General features: G+C 46.6%; 1 protein-coding gene across 2 annotated transcripts in view; it reads right to left on the bottom strand.

Moving 5' to 3' along the window:
* LOC134927268 (ATP-dependent translocase ABCB1-like) overlaps nt 1–27505 on the bottom strand; it is a 406228-nt gene that overhangs the window by 185608 nt on the left and 193115 nt on the right. For both annotated transcript variants that reach the window (XM_063921481.1, XM_063921480.1), the window contains exons 6-15: nt 25059–25250; nt 18960–19131; nt 18746–18870; nt 18445–18616; nt 8255–8368; nt 6596–6706; nt 4365–4490; nt 3960–4163; nt 3558–3728; nt 3033–3194 (exon numbers count right to left, since the gene is read on the bottom strand). In XM_063921481.1, coding sequence (XP_063777551.1) covers nt 3033–3194; nt 3558–3728; nt 3960–4163; nt 4365–4490; nt 6596–6706; nt 8255–8368; nt 18445–18616; nt 18746–18870; nt 18960–19131; nt 25059–25250 — 1549 coding nt within the window. The remainder of the gene's footprint in view (nt 1–3032; nt 3195–3557; nt 3729–3959; nt 4164–4364; nt 4491–6595; nt 6707–8254; nt 8369–18444; nt 18617–18745; nt 18871–18959; nt 19132–25058; nt 25251–27505) is intronic.

Genomic DNA, 27505 nt, shown 5'->3' with positions numbered 1-27505 from the left:
ATGTCCATAACTATTCGCACGAGCGATTAATCCGCTCCAAACCAACACCGGAATATTGCTAATTAAATACTCTTCCGATGGGTACTAAACACCACTGTATGACCCCTGTTAGACCCTTCGTACAATACAAAGAGGGATCTCTCTGTCCAGGAACATGCTATATTAACTAAACTTTCAGAATCTATCAAAGGGACCATGATCTACAAAATACATTATATAGTGAAAATATGTAATGATTGAGTCGCACGCTACGATCACATAAACTCTACCGTAAATACGCATACCGTGCGCCTGCGGGTGCCCGCGACTGTGAGTATGCGCACGCACGGGAGAGCGTACGCATGCGCAGCACGGACCTGTATGAGGTGCAAAATATGGCAGTGTGCATAGAGATATTTTTCTGACTTTGACACACATTACACCGCACAGTAGTGTCCATTACTCACATTACAACACACAGTAGTGTCTCTTATTCACGTTACGCCACACAGTCATACCCCTATAGAAAACACAGTCTATAAAGGGCATATGGGGAATGCAAATAGAAAATGGAAATGTGGACCAGTGCTAACAAATATATTCCTAATTTTATATGGGGATTACGGTCAAACCACATCTGCCATTAGTATATCTGATCCTGCCCATAGGCACACACATATACACTAATACATACATGGTCACAAACAAAACACATACATATGATATACAGTCCAGTCACACATGCAGTATATAAAAATACAGTTACATACATACTGTACATAGTTACACACTTATTCGCATACATAGTCACACACTAAAACACACAAAAATACAGTAGCTACTTATACACACAAACATACATTCATACATAGTCACACACATACATAAATTCAGTCACAGACACACATATAGACAGACTATATAGTATCCCCCCCACCCCCCACATTACAGACAGGGTACACTGACTGCATGTACTTTAGTAGCTCATTGTCCTCTCTCCCTCTCCTCAATGCTGTTGGGCTGCCTGGCAGTGAGTGTCGTGTAGTCCCACCCCCGTGCTTCCACTCCGACCATGGCCGTAGCACATACTTACCTACTCTCCCGGAAGCTGCGGGAGGCTCCCGTTTTTTGGGGTAGCCCCCGCACCCCCGGAAGAGTGGGCAGGTCTTCTGCATCCTGCTCGCACCCTAGTGATGCGAGCAGAATGGAGAGATTACCTCCCGCATTCGCGGGTCCGTCGGGTGGAGAAGGGGTTAAAATGACGCAAATTGCGTCATTTTAGTCCCGCCCCCTTCCCGCGAATCGCGGCATTTCCGGGGGGTGGGGCTTAGTGATGTCACAGTCCGGCCCCGCCCCCCGAAGACACCTGCAGCGTCTCCTATCCGGGCTTCTCCCGGAGAGGAGAAATAAAATGTAGGTAAGTATGCCCTAGCCAAATGCCGGCGCCAGTACTAGTGATCAATCAGACTCAAAGTAAACTACAGCTCCTAGCAGCCCTTGGTGCCGGGAACTCCCAGCAACTAGGGCTGCTGGGAGCTGTAGTTTATGTTGAGTCTGATTACAAGCGAGGTGTAGTGTGCTGCTGCCAGACATTGGCGCCGGCACTAACAGACAGTCACCAAGTCTAAATGTACTACTTGGTTCTACCCCCTGGCCATGGATGGCACAGCCGGATAGCGCCCCCTACTTGCCTGGCGCCCCTGCGAGTGCCATTCTGGCCAAAAGGTAGATACACCCCTGCTGCTACCTTGTTAAAAGGTCCAACTACTGTCTACAATAGAGCTACATGTTGGAGCCGGAGTCCATCTGTCAGCAGATTTGGAGTCCAGCTCACTCTGTCTGCGGCGTGGGGCATGGCCTCCACTCTTCATGTGTTTCTTTAGTGATCTTGACTCCACTCGTGACCTCATCTGGAGGGGCTGCTGGTTCTTTCTCCTAGAGAGCTCCCTTTAATGATGACATGTAGGATTACAAGTCCCTTTTCAAACTTTAATCAGGTGAACACTGACATCAGACTATGGGCCTGATTCAGGTTGGATTGCAATTGTGCTAAGTACTGTAGCAGCTTCCTGACTGCATCGCCCTCCTCGATGAAGCAGAAATTGCAATCGCATCACAATTTCTGCTTGTTCGTAGAAATTAGGGAATGCTGCCTGCCGGCGCAGGAGGCCCGCCATCTTTGTGATCGTGGTGGCTGCATGTGACATCACGTAGCTGCCCCGATCACTTCCCCGTCACGCCTCCGTTCGCGCTGCCACGCCCCCCATTTTGTTGCTACTCCCCTGCAATGGGCCTCCATTCTTTTCCATAACTTACTGCAGTTTTGTACTACTTGCAGTCAGACCCTTTCACTGTCTGGGATCCTTGTGTTCCCAATCTGGAATACTGTTCCGTAGCTCTTCTAGAGCTTCACCGCAGTCCAACTGTACTATCTTCAGACCTCTTGTGTCTCATTACATTCACCTGCACTATCTTCAGTTCTCTGGTGACTAAATACTCCTTATGTTCAGCTGTACTACCTCAAACCTCCATGTGCCTCATGCTTCATTTTAGGATGCCATGGTATCCTCTAGTCTCTTAGTGCCTCAAGCAATAATTCTCAGCAGTCACTCACAGCACTCCAGGCACCCTGTGCCTCCATAAATTCTAACATATTGTTCTCTGGCATTTCCACTTCCAGTTTACTATGTCACCTCAACTACTCCAAGACTCAGTGTCTCTATCCAAGTACCTTGTGCCTCACTTTAACTATCTATACATCCTCCTTATCAAACACTTTCCTGATGGTCACTCTGGTGCTTACTCGGAAGGCTATGACTTCTGTGGTGTCAACAGTAAATCCAATTTATCCTTGTGGGAGTCCAAGGAGAAAGCTAGCATTATAAGGCTCCATATCTCAGAAGTAACCAGTGCCAAACCACCACTGACCACACCAGATCCATAATAGTCTTGAGGATTCCTGCCAAACGTGTAGCAGCACAAAATATATATACCAGGCAGGTTTCTTACAGGTCTGTATGACTATTGTACTCTATGATTAATGTTCCACTTACCTGCATGGTGACCAGTTTATAGTAAATTCCTTCTCTCTGCATGAGTTCACTGTGGCGTCCTCGCTCCACAATAAAACCCTCATGAAATCCAACAATACTGTCTGCATTTCGAATTGTTGACAAGCGGTGGGCGATGACGATGGTGGTCCGGCCTTCCCTAGCCTATAAATAAAAGGAAGATCTTCTGGTTACCTGAACTTGATCTGAGGTTCCCAACTGATGATGGTGACAGAGAGCCTACTAGAAAGTGAGAATTGTCCTATATGACCGTATGAAGGATAATTGGTTTCCATACAATCAGATTAGAACATCTTTGTAGAATTTAAGAAATCCACAATACATCAATATTTTGGGTGTATGAAAAAACTGAGAAGACTTCAAATAAATGTAACTGAGGATTCAGCTCAACTTTATACAATCCACTATGACCACTGGTGAGATGTTATGGGTGATGCAGACATGTAATGCTGCTCAGTAAGACCTTTATTTACCACATTTATTTAAATCCATGATCTACTGTAATACCTTATCCAGAGCTGCCTGTACAACGGATTCGCTCTCAGTGTCCAGCGCAGAGGTGGCTTCGTCAAGAAGGAGAATTTTGGGGTTGCGAACCAGCGCCCGTGCGATAGCGATCCTCTGCTTCTGGCCCCCACTCAACTGCGCTCCTCTCTCTCCCACCAGGGTCTCGTATTTCTGTAAATACATATTTACGTCACTTAACAAGGACTTAGATGATGTTCAGTAACCAGTCTATACGATCAAATATTACTGTATACTAAAAATGCATAGCTCTTATTATTGAAATAGTAATGAATTAAAAGGTTACTAGCCCACATATCGGCCACAGAAGTCCATAATATCACTGTGACTATCGGCAGAAAACATATTTCTAGATTTAAAAAAGTAGTATAAAACATTGCTTACGTTGGGAAGCTTCATGATAAAGTGGTAGGCATTTGCTTCCTTGGTAGCTCGTTCAATTTCCTCCATCGTGACATCTTCCCGGCCGAAACGGATATTCTCAGCAATCGTGGTGTCAAACAAAACGGGTTCTTGGCTCACCACCCCAATCATCTCTCTTAAGTACCTGGTATTTAGATTGCGAATGTCCTGCCCATCAATAGTGATCTATCAGGAAAAGACATGTTTAAAATAAGGCGTATTTACCAGAACCAACTAAGATTAGCACAAAAGAAAAAACTTTAACTCTACTTTGACAAATTCTGTTACTTTCATGCATTTTGACAGTAACATTGAAGAAAATATGCAAATTGCTATAATTTTTGGGCAAGTATTCTGTGTTTAGAAAAGTATGACAAGCGAACTTACCAAGCCTTCCTCTGGATCATAGAACCTTTGGATGAGCTGGACTGTTGTACTCTTGCCACAACCACTGCTCCCTACTAAGGCTACAGTCTTACCAGTAGGTACTTTAAGATTCAAGCCTTTCAAAACCTTCAATGAGAGAAATTTCTAATTAGACACACAAGACAGACACATTTCTGTAGTTAAGTGTACCTAGTGCCCACACACAGGGGAGCCACAAAGCTTATAGGACGAAGCATTGTTCATAATAATTGTAACAATTCACTAGGAACTAGTGAAAACACAGATGTACAGGGAGTTCAAAAAGTTCCTCCTCAGTGACTGTGTGCTAAGCAAGCCTCACCGCCGGCAATGTGTGCTAAGTAATGTGACGACAACACTTTATTACGTGAAAATAAAACAGAATTTGTTATGTACTTACCTACATTAAGAGTTGTCCCTCTCTGGCCTCCCACAGCTGCAGATGAGACAGCATTCACTACGGAGAGACATCCTGAACTCCCTATATAATGTTCTCTACAATGTTACTAGTTACTAGTAAAATAGATAGAATTTATTTTCATAAACATTGTTTAAGGTAACAAAATGGTGACATCCACTAAGTATAGGTGGTGGGTATGTTGGGTGTGGTATTGAAGGTCGACCACACTTAGGTCGACAGTGTCTAGGTCGACAACTATTGGTCGACAGTAACAAGGTCAACAAGGATTCTAGGTCGACAGGGTCTCTAGGACGACATGGTCTATGTCGACAGGTCAAAAGGTCGACATGAGTTTATAAAATATTTTTTGGTGTTGATTTCGTCGTACAGTGACCGGGAACCCCAATTAGTGCACCACGTCCCCTAACATGGCTTGATTCCCAATCGTAGTCCACGTGGATCGTAAAGTATGAAAAAGTTCAAAACAAGAATTTTTAAAAAAACAACTCATGTTGACCTTTTGACCTGTCGACCTAGAGACACTGTCGACCTAGAAACCCAGTCGACCTAGTTACAGTCGACCATTAGTGGTCAACCTAGACACTGTCAACCTAAGTAGTGTCGACCTAGAGACCGCATACCGGTATGCTTTAGGTAAGTACCTAAAAATCACAAATTTATTTACTGTACAGTTTAATTTTAAAGACTTAAGAAATATTGTGTGTCACCCACCCCTGGCAGTACCTGCTGCTCTGTGTATGTACTGGATATACTTCCATTTGCCTTTGCACAGTAAAATAACTAATATTTTTTTCGAATGCTGTTCAGTATTGTATAATGCTGCTCAGAATAGTATAATGCTACTCATCATTGTATAATGCTACTCATCATTGTATAATGCTTCTTAGTATTATATAATGCTGCTCAGTATTGTATAATACTTCCCAGCATTGTATAATACTTCTATATATTGTATAATGCTGCTCAGCATTGTTTAAAGGCTGGTCAGTATTGGATAACACTGCTCAGTATTTTATAATGCTGCTCAGTATTATATAATGATGCTCAGCATTGTATAATGCTTCTAAGTATTGTATAATGCTGCTCAGTATAGTATAATGCTGCACAGTATTGTATAATGCTGCTCAGTATTGTATAATGCTACTCAGCATTGTATAATGCTTCTACAGTAAGTATTGTATAATGCTGCTCAGTATTGTAAAAAGGCTGGTCAGTATTGGATAACACTGCTCAGTATTTTATAATGATGCTCAGTATTGTATAAATACTGCTGAGTATTGTATAACTGCTGCTCAGGATTGGATAATTCTGCTCAGTACTGGATAATGCTGCTCAGTACTGGATAATGTTGCTCAGTATTGGATAAATGCTGCTCAGTATTGGATAATGTTGCTCATAGATGTACACTAATGTGTCTCAGCTGCACATTTGCACGCATGTCCATAGAGAGCATAGCCAGGCAATGTGGGTATGGACTAATATAAGGGGGCGTGGCCACACCTCCTTCCAAAATAAAAATCACATTAAAAATAGTATGTGTAGCGTTGCCACGTGCTCCACAGGGGTGTTGGGTCAGGAACAGATGTGTGGGGTGGGGGGGGGGGGGGGGCGGGGAAGGGGAGCAATCAGTGCAACTTACATACATGCACCGATTACCGATAATCATAATCACTCAATAGAAAAATCAGGTTTGCATCCGGAGTTTCTTCTTTGGAATACAGCAATCACTTTTTAGAGTTTATTTAATTAAAAAAAAGACAAAAGAAACATTTTCCAGATTAGATTAACAAACCTGAATGTCAGGTCTGGAGGGATAGCTAAATTTCACATTCCTGAATTCGATGTCTCCCGTAACCTTGTCAGGTTTAAAGCCTGAAGTTGAAAAGCTGTCTATTTTCGGTACCTGTATAAAAAAAAAAAAAATTATCATTTACTCAACACCTGTATTTCTGTATTTATACACTACAACACTTGTAATGTGTTTATACCATATGACTGGCAATATATAATGTACAGAGTTTTATTATTTATCTGGAATATAATCTGCATTTTAACAATACACTTTAAATGAGTACACATGGGAGTTAATCCTTCTCAAAACAGCTTTAGAATGATACGTGAATGTCAAGAAATGTAGAGGAAGGAAGTGTGAATGGCAGGACCAATCAGAAGTGATGATATGGAAGAATGTGTGAAAGGCATGACCAATCAGAAGTGATGTTATGGACAGATGTGTGAATGGCAGGACCAATCAGAAGTGATGATACGGAAGGATGTGTGACTGACAAAACAAATGGGAAGTGATGCTGCTGAAGGGTGTGTGAGCACGAGTGTACCAATCAGAAGTGATGCTATGGAACAGTGGGTTAGATGTATGAAGCAGTGATAAAAGTGGAGAAGTGTGCCATCGCAACCAATCATCTGCTACGTAAAATTCTATAGAATGCACTTGATAACTGTTACTTCAGAGAGGATTGGGTGCCATGGCACATTCTCTACTGGCACAGTTCTTTAATCTTATCACTGCTTCATACATCTAACCCAGTGTGTAAATCGCAGAACCAATCAGAAGTGCTGCTATGGAACTGGATGTGACTGGCAAGACCAATCAGGCTTCTCTTTTGTCCTTTTACTCACATCCATCTCCGTGACATCACACAGCCCCAACTTTCAAACCACAGAGCCCAGGGAAATAAGACTGGAAGGAGCAGCACTGGGAATGTCGGCAAATGGTGTAATGGATAGTGTGAATACTGTATATAGAATCATAGAACCATAGAATTTTGATGACAGATAAGATCCACTTAGCCCTCTAATCTGCCCTAAACACATGTACATGCACACACTACGGTTTATATTTTTTGTTTGGAGCCAATTAACCTACCAGTATATATTTATTTTTTGGATTGCGGGAGGAAACTGGTGTACCCGGAGGAAACCCACACAAGCATGGCGAGAATATACAAACTCCACACAGAGCTGATGTGGGAATTGAACCCATGACCTCAGTGCTGTGAGGCAGTAATGCTAACCATTACACCATTCGCACTGCCGGCTTACTTGGAAATACTGCAATTATTGGAGGACAAAAACTGAAAAACTAAAGTGTGTTATTGGTTTCTTTTAGGTAAATGGTTACAATAATACACATAGCTCTGTATTGTACCTATCCCATATAAGAAACACTGTACTGTAGTTCTACTGTATAGTACTATAAGTGGCTGCAGGTCACTAACGGGTAGGTATTACATTGGGGTGGGGCTGGGGTGACCCGGGTATATATTACATTACTGACTTCTTTTATTGTAATCAGTTTGTACATTTTTATTAAATGTTTTCTTTGGGGGGATTTTCTAATAAGTTTATAATAGGGATATAAAGTTAAACTATAACTATACACCCTATAGACGTAAACTCAAAAAACTTGATATAAATATTATATATAACTTACTTTATCAATAATATTAAATATTGTATATGCTGCTCCCCTGGCACTTGAAAAGGCTTCAATATTGGGTGCTGCTTGTCCGATAGTAAATGTACCAAAAATCACAGCAAAGAACACCTGAAAGATGGATAAACAACTGAACAGAAGCTTGCCATAAATGTTCATACCTTGTTGACAAATGCGATATAATGTATTGTAATAACAGGGGCGTTTTAAGAGAGGAGGGGACCCGCGTGCAGCCTCCGTCACGGGCCCCCTCCTCTCCGGCAGAGTCTACTGCGCATGCGCAGGTCTCCAGGAACATGGCGCCTGTGCCTTGTTCCGCGGGACACTTCCAGTGCGCAAGCGCAAATCACTCCCAAATGGCAGCGGCGGCCATTTTCCAAGTGATCTGTGCCCACACAGCAGGGCCTCCGACGCTGGACTCCGGAGGGGTAAGTATATTCTATGGGTACAGTGTATGCGGTGTGGGCTCCCTTGGACCCAGGGGTGCGTGTGCACCGCACACACTGCACCCATTATAGAAACGCCTATGTGTAATACACACACCTTATTCACAGAAAGATGTAACGTCCATAAGCCCCAGGTTACTTAACACATAAGGTATGCTAATATATTTCTATACCTGTGCAAGTACTATCAATTGCTGAGTTCCGATGTCATTGCTTATAACCGGTAATTCTATAGAGTGTATTACAATGAGCAGTCACTCTCTAGTCACTTATTTTTATTTATTTAATCACAAGTTTTTAGGCAGTGTCAGGGTTAGGGGTGACAGAAGACAAAAAGGTCAGGAGGGGAGGGGTACAAGGGGTAAACTTATCGATATCCAGGGTTGGACTGGCCCACAGGGGTACAGGGGAAACCTCTGGTGGGCCCCACTGCCTGGGGGATCCACCTCCTCCTCCTCTAGGGATCAGGTTCCAAACTGTGCATTTGAATTATACATTATACATATTAACTTATACTGCACAGGACTAGGGTGTATTCTCTGCCGCGCATTGCTGATATTAATCTGGTACATTATCATGTATGAACTAGCAGTATTTACTGTATATATTTAACAAAGGGCCCAGATCATACACTCTCTAATAGTTATCAAGCCTCTGTGGGAGCTGGCCACACCTCCTCTGGAGGCAGGCCGCACCCCTAGACATGGGCCCCTACTACTACAGTCCCCCGATGGGCCCTTCATGCCCCAGTCTGTCACTGGGCCTAATTGAGATCTGATCGTAGCAGCAAGTTTGTTAGCAGATGGGCAAAACCATCGGGGTAATTCAGAGTTGATTGCAGCAGAAAATTTGTTATTAGTTGGGCAAAACCATGTGCACTGCAGGGGGGGCCAGCTATAAACATGTGCAGAGAGAGATAGATTTGGGTGGGTTATTTTCAGTGCCGTAACTAGGCATTTTAGCGCTGTGTGCGAGAAATGACAGTGACGCCCCCCCATGAAAGATTGGGGTAGTGCGCGCCGCAGGCGCGCAAAAAATTTCTAGGGGCGTGGCTTCACGGGGAAGAAGCGTGGCCACAAAATAATAGCAATTCATACTATGGTGCACAGTAGTCTACATTATTCAAATTACGCTGCACAGTAGCGCCACTACACCAGGTAGAGCCCCTTTTATACATTACAGCAGACAGTGTCCCCCTTTTTACACATTGCGGCAGCCAGTCCCCCTTTTTACACATTGCGGCAGCCAGTCTCCCTTTTTACACATTGCGGCAGCCAGGACCCCTTCTTACACATTGCGGCAGCCAGGCCCCCTTTTTACACATTGTGGCAGATAGACCCTTTTTACACATTGCGGCAGCCAGTCCCTCTTTTTACACATTGCGGCAGATAGACCCTTTTTACACATTGCGGCAGCCAGTCCCCCTTTTTACACATTACAGCAGCCAATCTCCCTTTTAACACATTGCAGCAGCCGGTCCTCCTTTTTACACATTGCGGCAGCCAGGACCCCTTTTTACACATTGCGGCAGCCAGGCCCCCTTTTTACACATTGCAGCAGCCAGTCCCATTTTTTACACATTGCGGCAGCCAGTCCCAATTTTTACACATTGCGGCAGCCAGTCCCATTTTTTACACATTGCAGCAGCCAGTCCCATTTTTTACACATTGCAGCAGCCAGTCCCATTTTACACATTGCGGCAGCCAGTCCCATTTTTTACACATTGCGGCAGCCAGTCCCATTTTTTACACATTGCGGCAGCCAGTCCCATTTTTTACACATTGCGGCAGCCAGTCCCATTTTTTACACATTGCGGCAGCCAGTCCCATTTTACACATTGCGGCAGCCAGTCCCATTTTTTACACATTGCGGCAGCCAGTCCCAATTTTTACACATTGCGGCAGCCAGTCCCATTTTTTACACATTGCAGCAGCCAGTCCCATTTTACACATTGCGGCAGCCAGTCCCATAATTTACACATTGCGGCAGCCAGTCCCATTTTTTACACATTGCGGCAGCCAGTCCCATTTTTTACACATTGCGGCAGCCAGTCCCATTTTTTACACATTGCGGCAGCCAGTCCCATTTTTTACACATTGCGGCAGGCGGTGTCCGAGAGAGAGAGAGAGAGAGAGAGAGAGAGAGAGAGAGAGAGAGAGAGAGAGAGGGGGGGGGATATACTTACCTTCTCCCCGCTGACAGGCTCCTCGTGCAGCTCCCTCGGTGCAGGCAGTGAGGTGAGAAGAAGGAGGAGGGAGGGGGAGCAGGGAGCCGCAGCAGCGCTATGTTATTGGTAGTAAGCGCCGCTGCAGCATCCCCCTCTCCTTCCGTATTGGCTGCCCAGCAGCCAATACGGAAGGAGAGGGGGATGCTGCAGCGGCGCTTACTACCAATAACATAGCGCTGCTGCGGCTCCCTGCTCCCCCTCCCTCCTCCTTCTCCGCTGCCCGGCGACGGCGCTGAGACTTAGAGGCGGCATGTAATGAGTCAATTTGACTCATTACATGCCGCTGGCCGTGCGCCCTCAGGGCAACTGCGCTGTGTGCCAAGCCCACTTCGCACACACGTAGTTACGGCCCTGGTTATTTTATTTCTGTGCAGGGTAAATACTGGCTGCTTTATTTTTACACTGCAATTTAGATTTCAGTTTGAACACACCCCACCCAAATCTAACTCTCTCTGCACATGTTATATCTGCCCCCCCTGCAGTGCACATGGGGGGTCATTCTGACCCGATCGCTCGCTGCAGTTCAGCGCAGCGCAGCGATTGGGTCGGAACTGCGCATGCGCCACAGTGCGCCGGCGCATGCCAGCTGTCGTTGCCTAGCGATCGCCTCTGAGGCAGAGGCGGTCGCTGGGCGGGAGGGGGCTGGACAGCGGCGTTAAGCCACCGTTTAGGGGGCACGGTCTGGCCAACGCAGGCATGGCCGGACCGTTGGGGCGTGGGCCACGGCGGCTGCGTGACGTCACACGCAGCCGCTGCGACCCGGGGCAGCGAAGAGGTTCTCCTAGCCAGCCGCAGGAGCTGCGCTGGCCGGGAGTAACTCCTGAGATGCAAAAGCATCGCCACTGTGCATGTCAGTGCCTGATCGTAGCTGTGCATGCTACAATCAACTCAGAATGACCCCCATGGTTTTGCCCAGCTGCTACCAAATTTGCTGCTGCGATCAACTCTGGATTACCCCCCCCCCCCATGTGCACTGTAGGGGGGCAGATATACCATGTGCAAAGAGAGTTAGATTTGGGTGGGTTATATTGTTTCTGCAAAGGGTAAATACTGGCCGCTTTATTTTTACACTGAAACTCAGATTTCAGTTTGGACACACCCCACCCAAATCTAACTCTCTCTGCACATGTTATATCTGCCCCCCCCCCCCCCCCCCCCCCCCCCTGCAGTGCACATGATTTTACCCATCTGCTAACAAAGTTGCTGCTACGTTCAGGTCTGAATTAGGCCCCCTGTCCATATTCCCTGTCAATGGTGGTCATTCCGAGTTGATCGCAGCCATCAACTTTTTGCTGCTGCTGCGATCAACTAGTACACGCATAGGGGGGAGTGTATTTTAGCTTAGCAGGGCTTCAATCGCTTGTGCAGCCCTGCTAAGCTAAAAAAATTGCAAGCAGAAGTAGACTAGCCCTGGACATACTTACCCTGTGCGACGTTCCCTGCGATGCTGGAGCCGGCTCTGACGTCAGACATCCGCCCTCCGTTCTGCTGGACACGCCTGCGTTTTCCTCACCACTCCCCGAAAACGGTCTCCAACACTCCGGATCCGCCCAGGTAAGCCTTTTTCCTGTCAATCTTCTTTGCGGTCCGCTCTGCGACCGCTTCCTTCTTTAGACGCGACGTAACCCGGCGACTCCTGTCGCCGGTCAACGTCGCGCACGCGCACTGTGGCCGCCGCGCATGCGCATTCCGCACCCGTTCGCACTGCAGCGATAAACCGCTGCGTGCGAACGGGTCGGAATGACCCCCAATATCAGCAGTCACATAAAACATCTATGACCTGTAAAAGCCTTTGTATGGCCACATACTGTAACTCCTAGTGATTTACAGTAGTGGGCACATATGATCCTGCAAATAATATCTGTAGTAATGAGGAGTTCTGAGATCATCACTTCAGTGTATTATAGAAACATCTTTATAATGTACAGTAGGTAGCACATCATCCTATACAGTATCATAACATAACCATCTCTTTAGTATATATATATATAACTAGGTGCTTCATCGCGCCCTATGGGCGCTCTTCACACCGTCCCAAGGGGCTACGCCCCCTTAACCCTTGCATGCCTTTCTGGGGTTCAATATTTGTATTATATGGAGTATTACCTGCATGCCTTTGTTAGTGGTTAAATATTGCACAATGAAAGGGCGTGCGATGGTGAGGTAGGCGCAGGCCTTTGCAAGAGTGTGAACAGCACCTGCAGGGCAAGATGTACAGAATGTAGCGGGTGTGGGGGGACTGTGGATGGGGGAGGGTGTCTGTAGATGCTGCGGGTGGAGGGTGGGCGGATGCGGGGGGGGGGGGGCGGATGGGGAAGGGTCGGGAGGAGCTGCAGGTGGGGAAGGGGTGTGGGAGGGGGAGGGGGTGCCGTGGGTTGGGGAGGGAGGGGCCGCGGGTGGAGGAGGGTGTCTGCAGATGCTGCGGGTGGAGGGGGGGCAGGTGTGGGGGGAGACATATTTGGGGGGTGGATGGTGGAGGGGGTCTGGAGGTGCTGTGGGTGGTGGAGGGGCGGGGGAGTGGGAGCCGCGGGTGGTGGAGGGGTCTGGAGGCACAGCATGTAGGGGAGGGGCGGGGTGCCGCATGTGGTGGAGGGGAAGGTGCGGAGGTGTGGTGCATTGGGGAGGGGTCTGGAGGCGCTGCAGGTACTGTACCTGCCAAAAAGGTAGTTGGAGGGTATGCAGTAACAGGGCCAGGACAGGGGTGATAGGGTCAGAACAGGGGTGAAGGGGCCAGGACAGGGGTGACAGGGTCAGAACAGGGGTGATGGGGCCAGGACAGGGGTGACTGGGCAAGGACAGGGGTGACGGGGCCAGGACAGGGGTGACAGGGCCAGGACAGAAATGACAGGGACAGTATAGGGGTGACAGGGCCAGGGTAGGGGCGGCATGACCAGGATAGGAGTGACAGGGCAAGCACAGGGGTGACAGGGCCAGGATAGGGGTGACAGGGCCAGGATAAGGGTGACAGGGCAGGCACAGGGTTGACAGGGCAAGCACAGGGGTGACAGGGCCAGGATAGGGGTGACAGGGCCAGGATAGGGGTGACAGGGCCAGGATAAGGGTGACAGGGCCAGGATAAGGGTGAAAGGGCCAGGATAAGGGTGACAGGGCAAGGCCAGGGGTGACACGGCAAGGCCAGGGGTGACAGGGACATGACAGAACACAGGGCACGGGAGAGATTGGTATTAGGGACAAAACAGTGGTGACAGACAGATGTGTCTTACCGGAGTCACTGCTGCTGGCTGCTGCTGTTCCACTCCAACCTGTTGGGATCTGCTGCTGGTGGAGACTTGGCATGGCTGACTCTCTCAGGCTGGAGTCCTGCTTCCTCTGCCCGCCTACATCCCTCCCCCCACTCCTCAGTCACACACCGCGGATCTCGCGTGGCTGCCGGGCACTGTGGTAAGGAGAGACTGGGAGTGACTGGCTAGCCCCCAGGAGACGCTGCGGCTGGAGGGAGGAGGGAGTCATAGCATGCACGCGGCGCGGACCTCGCGGCTGCCGGGCACTGTGGTAATTGGAGACTGGGAGTGACTGGTTAGCCCCCAGGAGACTCTGCGGCTGGAGGGAGGAGGGGGTCGGAGCCTGCAAGCAGCACGGACTTCTGCAGCGCTGCCCGCCGGCTAAAGTGTGTGAAGGAGCTGGGCGCACCTCACTGCGGGCGGCAGCGCTGCAGCTAGCGGTGGGGTTGCCGGGGCTGGAGATAACAGAGGCAATACGGAACCTGCACAGCGGCAGGTGCCCCACAAAACTGCAGCTAAGAAGCGTGGAGTGTGCCAGAAAGTGACGCTCCTCCGCGCCAGAGAGCCCCTGCTGAGTATGCTGATGTGGGTGGTCAAGCACACAGTGAGCCGGTGCCCGTCTGCCTGTACGTCATACCCCCTCACACCCCCCCATACCTCCAACTGTCGCGATTTTTGCGGGACAGTCCCATTTTTTTTGGTCTGTCCCGCTGTCCCACCTGCGGGCCGCATTGTCCCGCGTGGGGGGGGGAAGGCAGTTGGGATGCTCCTGTACTCGCTGCTCTGCTTAGCAGGGCAGCGGGGAATAGACGCTGTGCGCATGCACACAGCATCTATTTAGTGGAGACAGTGGGAGAGGGGGCATCAGGGGGTACGGATTAAGGGGGGGTCCGGCAGCAGAGCCGGATTAGGGGGGGGGGGGCCCAGGGGGCATGTACCACGGGCCCCACAGTTTTAGGGGGCCCCCCGGCTGGAGTAGCTCTGTCCCAGCTCTGAAGCTCCCCCGTCCTGCCAGCAACAGCATTGTGCTACAGTCAGCACACGCTGCTGCGTGTTGGCAGGTCTGTGGTATTGCAAGGAGGCAGCAGCCTCCCTGCTTTCTTCTGCCTGTGCGGGTGTGTAGGGGGGAGCGACCACCCCCTCTGGATTTACCCCTAGTTGAGGGGCCAAAATCCCAATAAAAAAAAACAATTCCCGGAATTTGCATAAGGGGTGTGGCCACGGGTCCCGCGATTAGGCCACGCCCCCGAACCCGCAGCAGGCACAGCAATGAGATAGGGCTCCCCTGTCTCAAGTGCCCTAGGCCCCCGGACTCATAATTCACCCCTTGGGGCATGCCAGCAGCTCACAGAGCTCTGGGCATGCCCCCTCACTGACGAAAAAGGGTGTGTGGCTCATGATCGTGTATCTTCCCGCGAAGCCACGCCCCTTTCCCATTGACCACGCCCCCTTTTTGCGGCGCGTGTGTCCCTCCTTCTGCCTGAATAAAGCTGGGAGGTATGCACCCCTGTCTGTCTGAAGAAAGTTGGGAGGTATGCACCCCTTCTGCTCCTATGGATTTGCCCAGATCTGTGACTCATTTGACTAACTCCGCCCAGTATTGTGACTCCGCCCAGCGTTAGCAAATGAAGAACAAAGTCACAGATCTGGGCTAATATATAGTAGATGACTCCTGGATCCTACAAATATAACCAGAAAGTTCTGCCCATGAATTGGGTCAGTATAAAAAGGGAAGTGCCGAAAATCCCATCTCCCTTGGAGATGCCACTTTAGCACTATTGGCCAGAGCCGGATTAAGGGGGAGGGGCCCAGGGGGTATGTACCCCGGGCCCCCCTTTCTGAAAGGCCCCCCCCCCCTGCCGCCAGCCACAGATCGGATCTCTGTTAGCGATCCGACCTGCAGCACTGACCTCCCGGACCCCGCGCGTCTCCCCGTCGGTTGCCGTGCCAACCTAACAGCGCTGGCGCCGGCGCTTCCTGAAGTAAGGGACAGCTGAGCGACGGCTCAGCTGTCCAATGGGTGAGAAGTAGTAGCAGCCTGCGGCTCAGTCACTGGCTGGGCGCGCAGGCTGCACGGAAGATGTGTGGAGCCAGAGGGGGTTGCGTGGGGGAGCGAGCTGTACATCCTGGCAGCAGCCGATCAAAAAGTAAGCTGGGTGTATTGTGTGTTGTTTTTTTATTTACCTGCTGCTGTGTTAAATTTAAATTTTTTGCTTTGTGTTGTGTGTGTGTGTGTGTGTGTGTGTGTGTGTAATTATGTGTGTATGGGTAATGTGTGTGTTTGTGTATAGGTGTATATGTGTGTATATATTTATATATATATATGTGTGTCTGTGTGTGTGCGTGTCTATATATAGGTGTATGTGTGTGTGTGTATATATATATATATATATATATGTGTGTGTGTTTATATATATATATATATATATATATATATATATATGTGTGTGCATGTGTAAACATATACTGTATATGCAGGTGTATGTATGTACATAGTGTCCCAATGGTGCAGCACTCCTGGTGTCTAAGTAATACCACTATTGATGAAAGTGCCACACTAATAAAGGTCACTGAAACGTTGCCAAACTTATGCCTAAAACAGTGGTATTACTTAGACGCCAGGAGTGCTGCACCATTGGGTCAATTGTGGATTTATTTGTGCGGCCACCCAGCGCAACACCCGGTGGGCAACCGCTGCAGCATTGTTCATGCACGGGGAAAGCCAGACATCATGCCTTTGGTATATATATATATATATATATATATATATATATATTATGTATATATTTATTTATTTTATATATATATATATATATATATATATATATATATATATATATATATGTTGGTATTGTGTGACCGCCGGTCACCATACCGAAGGTGGGATCTCAGCATTTAGATGCCCGGCGGGCTAAGTGGCAAGCTCGTCACAGGTTCTATTCCCACTCTATGGGAATATGAGTGGGAATAGTCCCTTCTAGTCGACATACCGACTCTAGGAATTGTGAAGGGAGCGAAATGTAACCGTCGGTTTTGTAACCGGCGGTCCCCCGATCGCCGGTCACATAAATACATCCCATATATATATATATATATATATATTTATCTCCCTGCCTCTCTGTTAGGGGCCCCCTTGTTTGAAGCACCCCGGGCCCCCCATAGCCTTAATCCGGCTCTGCTATTGGCGATGGCATTCCAGAAGCATTGCAGTGATTTGGAATGTATTCTTAGAACAATTTACTAAGGGGCACTCGCTAGGACATGGTGTCCACTACGAGCCCCTCCCGCTAAGTGTTCAGATGGAGAAACTGCGCCTGACGTATTGCTGGTCCACGTTTAGCTGCAAGTGGGCGTCTCACTATGAATAGAATCAGGTTTAGACGTTGCAGGCAACTGTGAATGTACAATATCAAGTAGCTGTGATGAGCAACATGATCAGATACAGACCACTATGACCTGGCCGGCTTGCAACTCTATGCCAAAGTGGGCTAACACCACCACCAGGTGGCGTCAGCTATCACTCTCAAGCTCCGAGACCTTTTGGGTTTTTGGTGCTTCATAAGATCCATGACATTGTACAGTGATGGCGGTAGACTGTGATTTTTATATTCTGCAATAGACACTTGTTATATAACTACATTACTTAATTCATGCGATATGTGCAAATTCTCCATGGTTTACAGGGCTTGATAAATGCTGTAGGCCCCAGGGCAGGGAGAGTGGTGGAGTGGTGGAGAGTTGATTCATTGTTCTGTACCTCACTCTGAGTGCTATACTAATGTACAGCAAAGGGAGCACAACTCTATAACAAAATTGAATCTTTTCAATTTTTACTCCTGCAATTTATGTACAATTTAAATATATCTGTCCTCAGCAGTGGTGCAAATGGGTGTGGTCATGTGTCATGAGGTGGCAGGGTCACATGAAACTAGGGGAGTGGCTACATGACAATAGGGACATGGCCACATTATGCCACACACCGTAATGTCTTACATATTATACCACACACCATAATGCCTATTACATATTATGCCACACACACAGTTATGCCACTGACACCATTTTATGCACCCACACACAAAAATGCCCCTTATAAATTATGCCCCAGCGGTGGGCTGGTGTTACAGAGTACCATAACCATATTTCTTAATGGTACTCCGTACCACCCCACTTTCAGCACTGGTCCTCAGTAAGGTAATATGGGTTGTGCGCTAGCACCTAATAAACAATGAAGTATATTGGAATAATATATATTATACAGCTTTTACTTACTGTGAGCACATTTCCGATAGACAACTCTTTAGCTAGAATCAGACTGGTACCATACCAGAATGCCAATGCGTAGGAGGCGTACATTAATAAGTAAACAAATCCAATAGACACGTTAGCTGTGATGGCCTTCTTGATCCCTATCTTTTTGGCTTCTTCTAAATTCTTTTCATACCTATAACATAGTTGCAAGTCTCATAATCATAATCACCATTTGAAAGGAAATCTACCATATTTATAGCAAGACTCCGCTTAATAGAGGCAGTGGTGCTGTTACTGAGTGCAAAGCAGTATGGCCAATCACCTTTGGATCTCTTTATCTTGTCCACCAAAGGCAATGACAGTCCGAACAGCGACGAGAACCTCCACAGCCACTGCTCCAGCTTTGGCGTAAGCTGTCATCTCCTTGTTAGTGAACGCTGTCAATATCTGTGGATAAACGATAGACCATAAAAGAAAAGTACTGTACATGATGTGTTTTTGACAAAGGAAAACGAAATTAGGCCAAACTATCTCACCTTCGCCCAAAGAGCAGTCGACAGCGCCATGAGTGGACTAATTGACAAAATAACCAACGTCAACTTCCAGCCTTTAGCGAAGCCAATAATAAGGCTGGTCAGTAAAGTAGATATTGACTGAATCAACAGGGCAATCTTTGAGCCGATTCCTTCATTAATTTTTTGCACATCGCTGTAAAAAATAAATAAATAAATAAATAAATTATATATATACATATACACACACACACACACACACACACACACACACACACACACACACACACACACACACACAACATTAATACATTATAAACCAGTAATAAACCAATAGTACAGGTTGAGTATCCCATATCCAAATATTCCGAAATACGGACTTTTTTGAGCGAGAGTGAGATAGTGAAACCTTTGTGTTTTGATGGCTCAATGTACACAAACTTTGTTTAATACACAAAGTTATTAAAAATATTGTATTAAATGACCTTCAGCCTGTGTGTATAAGGTGTATATGAAACATAAATGAGTTGTGTGAATGTAGATACACTTTGTTCAATGCACAAAGTTACAAAAAATATTGGCTAAAATGACCTTCAGGCTGTGTGTATAAGTTGTATATGAGACATAAATGTATACTGTGCTTAGATTTAGGTCCCATCACCATGATATCTCATTATGGTATGTAATTATTCCAAAATACGGAAAAATCCGATATCCAAAATACCTCTGGTCCCACGCATTTTGGATAAGGGATACTCAACCTGTATAATGATAATGTCAGTGATGAAGAAGAACACTGTAAGGTGTACTGGGCAGGACCCCCCGATGATTATACTTTGTATTTTGCACAACCAATCTCAAAATATCAATGAGTTGGAAATGCCAAACCGTCCATCTGATGGAATATTTTTGGAGTTGGAAGCTGGTCGCATTGGGCGGTCTAAGTGCTGCCGCAGCCAACCGATGGACATTTACCCTACTCATTCTCTCGGAAGGAATAGGGAAATGTCACCTCCCCAGTAAAGGAACCCAGATATCATGGCCATATACACTGTGACCTACAGGTCCTTAACTGGATTGATATTCGGTAACTGTGGAGGTCACTGGATTACACTGCGCTCATTGTAGTGTTTATAGAACCAGACAGAGATGACATGTGACATTGCTTTGTGGCGGATTTTACCTATGAGCTGCACAAACATCCCCCCTCTCCAGGAAAATCCACCACCCAGCTCAGTGTCAGTGCAGCCAGGTGCACTGGCTTCACTGTGACTGGCAGTGATTTCCTACTGGCAGTGCCATTGCGGCTGCGGTAGGCAGAGAGCTGACTTCCTCTAGGGAGCCATTCCCTGCCTTTGGTCCAGTCCAATCCGATCCAACTTCTTTGGGCCGCAGCCGATGCAGTCCATAGAAGCCGGGGGTTTAGACAGTCGCATCGCTGGTCCCGTCACCTTCGAGATCCATTGCACAGGAGCCGGAACCTGGGCTCCCTGTCTACACTACGTGGGAAGGGGGTGGTGGCAGTCCCCCTACTTAAAGTAAATAGGAGCCGCTGCTGTTTACGACACTGTTATCCTACTGCAAACAACCATTAGAGATGGATAGATTGTGGCCATATAAAGATGCACATGGTCAGCAACAATACCAAGGAAGGCTATTTCATTTAAGTATGCTCAAATGATATTAGGGGTTCTAAATTGTGGCAATAAATGATTCCCCTTCCTATTACACCAACAGCAACCTGAACCAGTAATACGAGGCAGAATGGTTCCATGGATATATGTTTTTTATGTCAAATTCTGACCCGACATGTCACAGCCGAATGTAAGATTTTTTTAATCTCTCCTTAGTTTCCTGTTCCTAGGAGCCTGGCGTAGCCTGCTGCTGCTGTAGCCCATCCATTTTAAGCTAATTCAGAGACGTTATTTGCATAAAGCATGGTTATTTGAGTTACCATTCCTGTCAGTTTGGACCAGTCTGGCCATTGTACATTGACCTTTCTTGTTAAAAAGTCCTTTTTGCCCTCAGAGATGATGCTCGCTGGTGTTCGCAATTGAGCATCACTAACACTTCAAAAGGGGTTTGCGATCCCAGGGCATATCAGGGTCAAGACCAAGAGGAGACCTAAAGCGAACATGTCTTATGGGAACATAACGAGTGTGTCTGGGAACGTTGCTGTGTTCCCAATTGCGAACCCACTGCTTAAGAGGCAATGTTTAGTTGGGATTAAGGAGAGTAACTAGAGTAGGCCCTAGACTACTGCAAATGTGGATGGTGCCACCAATGTTGCAATTTGTACAATTCTCCATCGCAATTGCACGGACCATGGAGCCACAAAGTGTGCGTCTCTTCACAAATATATCCACAGTAGAGTACAAAGAGAAGGCTGAGATAAGCATTTGCATATTTCCACAACCACTACTGAGAACGCAGCTGCGATCAACCATCTCTGAATTGGGAAAGAATCAACACAGCTAGATAATAAAACCTTGCAATGTCATCAAATACGTGAATGTTTAATAGTTTGATCAATCATGTCATCGCACCACTTTAGAGAGTTTCAGAACTAGACATAATGTTATGCATATGGATTGAAATTCATTCATTCATTGTAAATTGGAAGTCATGATATAACATCTACTATACAAAGATCTATACAGGTTGAGTATCTCTTATCCAAAATTAAAATTCCCACATTTTTGGGTGTATATATATTCTTATTCCATATATCTGCCTTTCTTTTTCTCACTTGTTCTTCCCATAAAAAAAACAGACTTATTAAGATACCTAGAGTAACTTGTTTAATTTTGGGTTAAAAAGAAACCAGAAACTAACACTGTTTAAAAAAGTAGGGCTTAACGGATATATAAACGTATTTTTTTAATGATCACTTTATGCCAGGTGAAGTTTATTTTGGAGCACACATTTAAACTTATTTCTTATTATTTATTGCACCTGGAAAAAATGGTATACAGATTTTATTCTGCTTCCTTCTATATGAAAACAGTAAAGAGCATACTTTACTACCTGACCCTCTCCATGAGGGAGAAAATGCTCTGTTCCTAGACTTTCCTGGTAATGTATGATTGCCATCACCTGTGGTGAAACACCTTTCTTATCAATTAACTAGCTCACCACAGGTGATGGCAATCATACATTACCAGGAAAGTCCAGGAACAGAGCATTTTCTCCCTCATGGAGAGGGTCAGGTAGGCAAGTATGGAAAAGAGTGATCTGCATTGTATCATAAGAGAAAGAAAAAAGTTATAATAATGAGTTTGTATATGCAGAAAAGTGCTGTGTTGCATGTACAAAGTGGCCCTGATCCTTAGTCGAAGGGATGCTAAGCAGATTTTGCCATTGGGCCTAATTCAGGCCTGATTGCAGCAGCAAATTTGTTCTCTAATGGACAAAACCATGTGCAGTGCAGGTGGGGCTGATATACCACGTGCAGAGAGAGTAATACCCCACTCACACTGCACCAAAAACCCGGTATCGACCCGTTTTTTTTTCCGGATCAACACAGGTCGCAGTGCAGTGTGAACGGGCCATTGCTGAATTCCCAGATCGCCTAACCTAGTAATTCAACCAGGGAATAAAGAAGGCTTATTCCCGGTTAATTACCGGGTCAGGTGCAGTGTGAACGGGTTACCCGTCCACAGCATAGGGAGAGGCGGTGCTGAAGGTGATGTCATCTCTAGTGCCGCCTCTGCCCCAGCCCCCGATGCTGCCTCTGGCCCCGCCCCCGGATGGCAACCTGACCCGGCATATTGCTAGGTTGGCAAGCCACCCTGTTCACATCGCACAGTTATAATGCCGGGTCACACCCGGGAAGGACCCGTATCCAGTTCCCGGGTGTGACCCAATAAAGGCAATGTGAACGGGGAATTAGATGTGGATGGGTTATATTGTTTCTGTGCATGGTAAATACTGGCTGCTTTATTTTTACACTGCAATTAACATTTCAATTTGAACACACCCCACCCAAATCTAACTCTCGCTATCAGTGGCATGCGGTGAGGTCAGTGGCTGGTGAGGCACTACAGCCATAGTGTCCGCAGAATCCTGACGATGACCCCTACCACCGCCGAGCCAATGCCCGCTACTGCCTCTGAGCCGCTGCCCGCTGCCACCGCCAATGGCTTTCAAACTCGGCCACCATCAACTGACCCAGCCCTCCGCCACTAATTTGCATCTCAGTCCGATGCCGCCAAAGCCCGCTGCCTGCCTGCTCATCATAAAAAAATAAAAATTAGTGTTTGGGACTGGGAAAGTAGTGGGAGGAGGACATGAATGCAATTTTGTTGTCCAGGGCTTCCATTAACTTGATGGAGAAGGGTCTGAATGGGTTAAAAAATGTAAAAAAAAAAATGTGTGGGGTCCCACCTCCTAACTATAACCAGCCTCGGGCTCTTTGAGCCGGTCCTGGTTGTTTAAATACTGGGGGTAAAATTGGACAGGGGTTCCCCGTATTTAGACAACAAGCACCGGGCTCTTAGTCCGATCCTGGTTCCAAAAATATGAGGGACAAAAGATGTAGGGGTCCCCTGTATTTTTAAAACCAGCACCGGGCTCCACTAGCCAGGGACATAATAGCACAGCCGGGTGACACATTTATGTAGGTCCCCGCAGCCGTGGCATTACCCCCCCAACTAGTCACGCCTGTCCGGGGTTCCCTAGAGGAGTGGGGACCCCTTAAATCAAAGGGTCCCCCCCCCCTCCAGGCACCCAAGAGCCAGGGGTGAAGCCCGAGGCTGTCCCCAGCACCCCTGGGCTGTGGGTGCCAGGCTGATAGCCATAAGTGTGTAAAAAAAGAATATTGGTTTTTGTTGTGGAACTACAAGGCCCAGCAAGCCTCCCCTGCTTGCTGGTACTTGGAGAACCTCAAGTACCAGCATGCGGGGAAATAACTGGTCCACTGGTATCTGTAGTTCTACAACAACAAAAAATACCCAAAGAATCCAATAGCGGGAGGGGGGGATGGAGCCGGCGGAGGGGGACAGGGGAGAGCAGCACTGACTGCAGAGCCAGCGCTGCTCCCGTCCCAACGTCCGCCTCGGGCCGCGTGTGGGTGATTGGACAGCGGATCCAGTGCTGGATCCGCTGTCCAATCACAGGTGCTTCGCTGACATGGGGGTGGTGTCCCTGTCAGCGAGGCACTTTTTTCAGTGCCGCTTTCTTCATGGTTTTCAATGGGCTTTTACAGCCCTGTGCTAGGATCCGCCCCCCGCACTGTCCCCGTTTCTAATATGTATGCGAGGCACTGCTATCAGTGCCTCCCAAAGTCATTAAACACGAAAAAAACAAATTGCATTACAACAAGAAGATACTTATGACACAGAATAGGTGTCATAAGTATCTTCTTTGTATTATTTTACTAATTAATCACAGGGGAGGCACTGCCTCCCCTGACTGCACATCCCTGCTCACTGTACATGTTATATCTGCTGCCCCCCCCCCCCCTCCAGTGCAGTGCACATGGTTTTGCCCATTATAGAACAAAGTTGCTGCTGCGATCAGGTCTGATCACAGCACGCTTCTGCTATATTTGCTAAATCTAATATCAGCTGGTGTACAAGGCAAGCCCGTGTCTAAATGCACAAGGACTGAGATTCCCACGTTGAGCGCCTAGAGATGCCGGCTGTAATAGCGCTTGGTGCATCTTTAGATGCCAATATGGCAGGTGCGAACTTTCCATCTGAGTATGTCCTCCAGTGTGAGTGATTAAGCGTCTGTGTAAGCAACCAGATCAGCGACACTCCCAGCTCATCCTCAGTACATTTCTGATACCATGTCTCGCAATCACCACTGCACCTCAGTGCGTACACACAGTGTCACGCATGTGCTGTAAGGGTTTTTAGGGATTTCCGTGCATGCACAGTAGCAAAACAATTGCTCAACTCTGTGAACATTGGCATGTCAGAATTAGGACCAGTGTGTTTCAACAGTTTACTACTTGTGTTTTTACTGCAATACATACAAGGAAGCGCTTTAAATGACACTTTTGGAACCAAACTTGAGGCGCTGCAGTGAATTGCATTGACTTGCCTTAAAATAGCAGTATTTCAATCAAAGACAATTATCTGAGTACAGCACAGCTGACAGCTAATGATTTGTACTCACCTTGTCAGCCTCGTGTTCAGCTCTCCTGCATCATTGACATCAAACCAGCCGATTTCCTGCCTCAGCACCGCATGGAAAAAATTATTTCTTATTTTCTTTATCTGCCGGCCACCTGCCAGTGTCCAACATGCGATCTCTATATAAGCAGCAAGAAGCACTCCAAATCCTAGACCCGCGTAATAATAGGCATGCCTGAGGCAGAAGATACTCACAATGTTACAGTGCTTTTTTATTACTATTACATTGTATTTATAAGACACCACAAATGTTTCGCAGCGCCGTTCAAAGGAATGCTTGCAATCTAATTGTTTGTTTCTACAATATTTATTGTTACAGAAAGGTCGGAAACTAGGTATGTGCAGAGTGTGCCACCGCAAATAGCGCTGCAGGGTAGGGGGCTATTCTGAGTAAGGTGGAGGAGTTGAGTGAGGTGGAGGGGGTGAGTGAAAGGGAGGAGGTGAGTGTGGCTGAGGGTGTTAGTGAGAGGGAGGAGGTTAGTGAGGCGGCCAGCTCTTTGGCCGTGAGTCCTCCAAGGTCACATCTCGGCGAAAGAGTGTGCTTTGGGGGAAAGTTGTTGCTGCTGTGAACAGCGAGGGTGTGGTGAGAAGGACCGAGGACACGTGTCGTAAGCCCTTTTACGACATAAAGTGCCGTGTCAAGGCGAAGATGGCCAAGGAGGCAAAGTCTGCCAGGCAAACCGGGGGAGGCCATCCGTTTATTGCTACATATGCTGAGTGGGAGGAGCCCATGCGGACCCTAGTTCCTGTCAAAGTGGTTGGTGCCACTTATGTACGTAATTCAGATCGGCCCAGGCAGGATAGTGAGTTGTGTAAAATATTTCTCACAAACAATTTGTTTTGTTTTGTAATTTATAATCAGTAAAGTACTGTTTTGGCGAATAATTTGCTGAAGCTTGTTTTGTGTGGTTTAGTTGTTGCTCTTGGGCCTATCAATATTGTTTGTGTAAATTTTTCGAGTATGTTTAGAATGTAGGCAGCAAATTATGTTCTTTGCTTGTTTGTTTTGATTGTGAAACGGTCCTTATTTTGCTTTGTTTTGTGTGGATCATGGGGACAACACTATTTTTCTTTAAATGTTGTTTTAGTAAGATGGTTTTTCATTTTTAAATAAAGGGCACATTATTGCATGATGTTGTGTGTTTGAATTTGTTATTGATGTGATTTGTGTAGCATTTTTTTCAAAATATCCTGGTGATGTTCATGTGCCATTTCTAGACTATGTGCTTAGCATGTTGGTTAAGTTTTGGAAATAGAGGTTATTCTTGGTGCAGGTTGGCTATTTTAATAATAGTGTTAGTGTACGTAAATACATATTTGGATAATGAATGTTGCATTTGTTATGTAGTCTGTTAGTGTAGCTTAATTGTATGTGCCTCAAATTTTTGTTTTCACAGTCATCTGTGTGGCATTGTAAGCTACGCACGTGTGTCCATGTGTGTTGCTGTGGGTTTTTTGGTTTAAGCAGAAGTGGCATCACAGAATATAGACATAATGTATTAGCCGTGTTTGTTTGGGGTTAGGTATGCTTTTATCATTCATAATGACGAAATGGTTAATGTTTGTTATTTTGTTTACAATTACATTTGTGTGTACAAACCAAAATCTATATATTTTTACAGTGGCCAAAAAAAGAACACATCACACTACTAGTACAAATGTCGCACATGAGGATGCTGCTGGTGCTGCAGGTAAAGTATCCTTGAAATTACTTTAGGTGGCGGAAAGTAAATTATCCAAACTTATAATGTCAAATCTTTACAAATAGGATCATCCCGGCCTCACCCTAGTGAGCAAATGCGCACAAGCCATGGAACAGCCACGCGGAAACACGTGGCACATAAAAGACAGCGTCCAGATCTGCCGACGGCACGATCTGTATCTCCGCCAACACGACACATATCAAAGGTATCATCAAGGCCACCGGTCGATTTGTTGGAGCCTTCACCAACACGGGAACCACAGTCCCCTCATCTGCCTGGTGAGTCCATACAAATTTACATTGCAACACATAATAACACAGTGAACTTTAACATAATTAGCTAATAACCAAATACACACAGTAATCCAATTCCATAAATACAAAAAAAAAAACCAGATGGTTCGGAAATGCCAAGGCCTTTAACCCACCTTACGAAATCTAGCTATTTATATGTGTGTACATTTGAAGCCTACACTAGCATATTTATCTCAAGTATGCTTACAAATCCCAAAGACAAAATTACACACAGTATAATCTTTGTCCATTGGCCCTCATTCCGAGTTGTTCGCTCACTAGCCGCTTTTAGCAGCAGTGCAAACGCTAAGCCGCCGCCCTCTGGGAGTGTATCTTAGCTTAGCAGAAGTTCGAATGAAAGGATCGCAGCGCTGCTACAAAAAAAATTGTGCAGTTTCAGAGTAGCTGCAGACCTACTCCTACCTTGCGATCAC

The sequence above is a fragment of the Pseudophryne corroboree genome, chromosome 5 (assembly GCF_028390025.1).
Source record: "Pseudophryne corroboree isolate aPseCor3 chromosome 5, aPseCor3.hap2, whole genome shotgun sequence".
Classification (NCBI taxonomy): Eukaryota; Metazoa; Chordata; class Amphibia; order Anura; family Myobatrachidae; genus Pseudophryne; species Pseudophryne corroboree.
The sequence above is the reverse complement of the archived record's forward strand: the minus strand, read 5'-3'. Positions and strand labels throughout refer to the sequence as shown.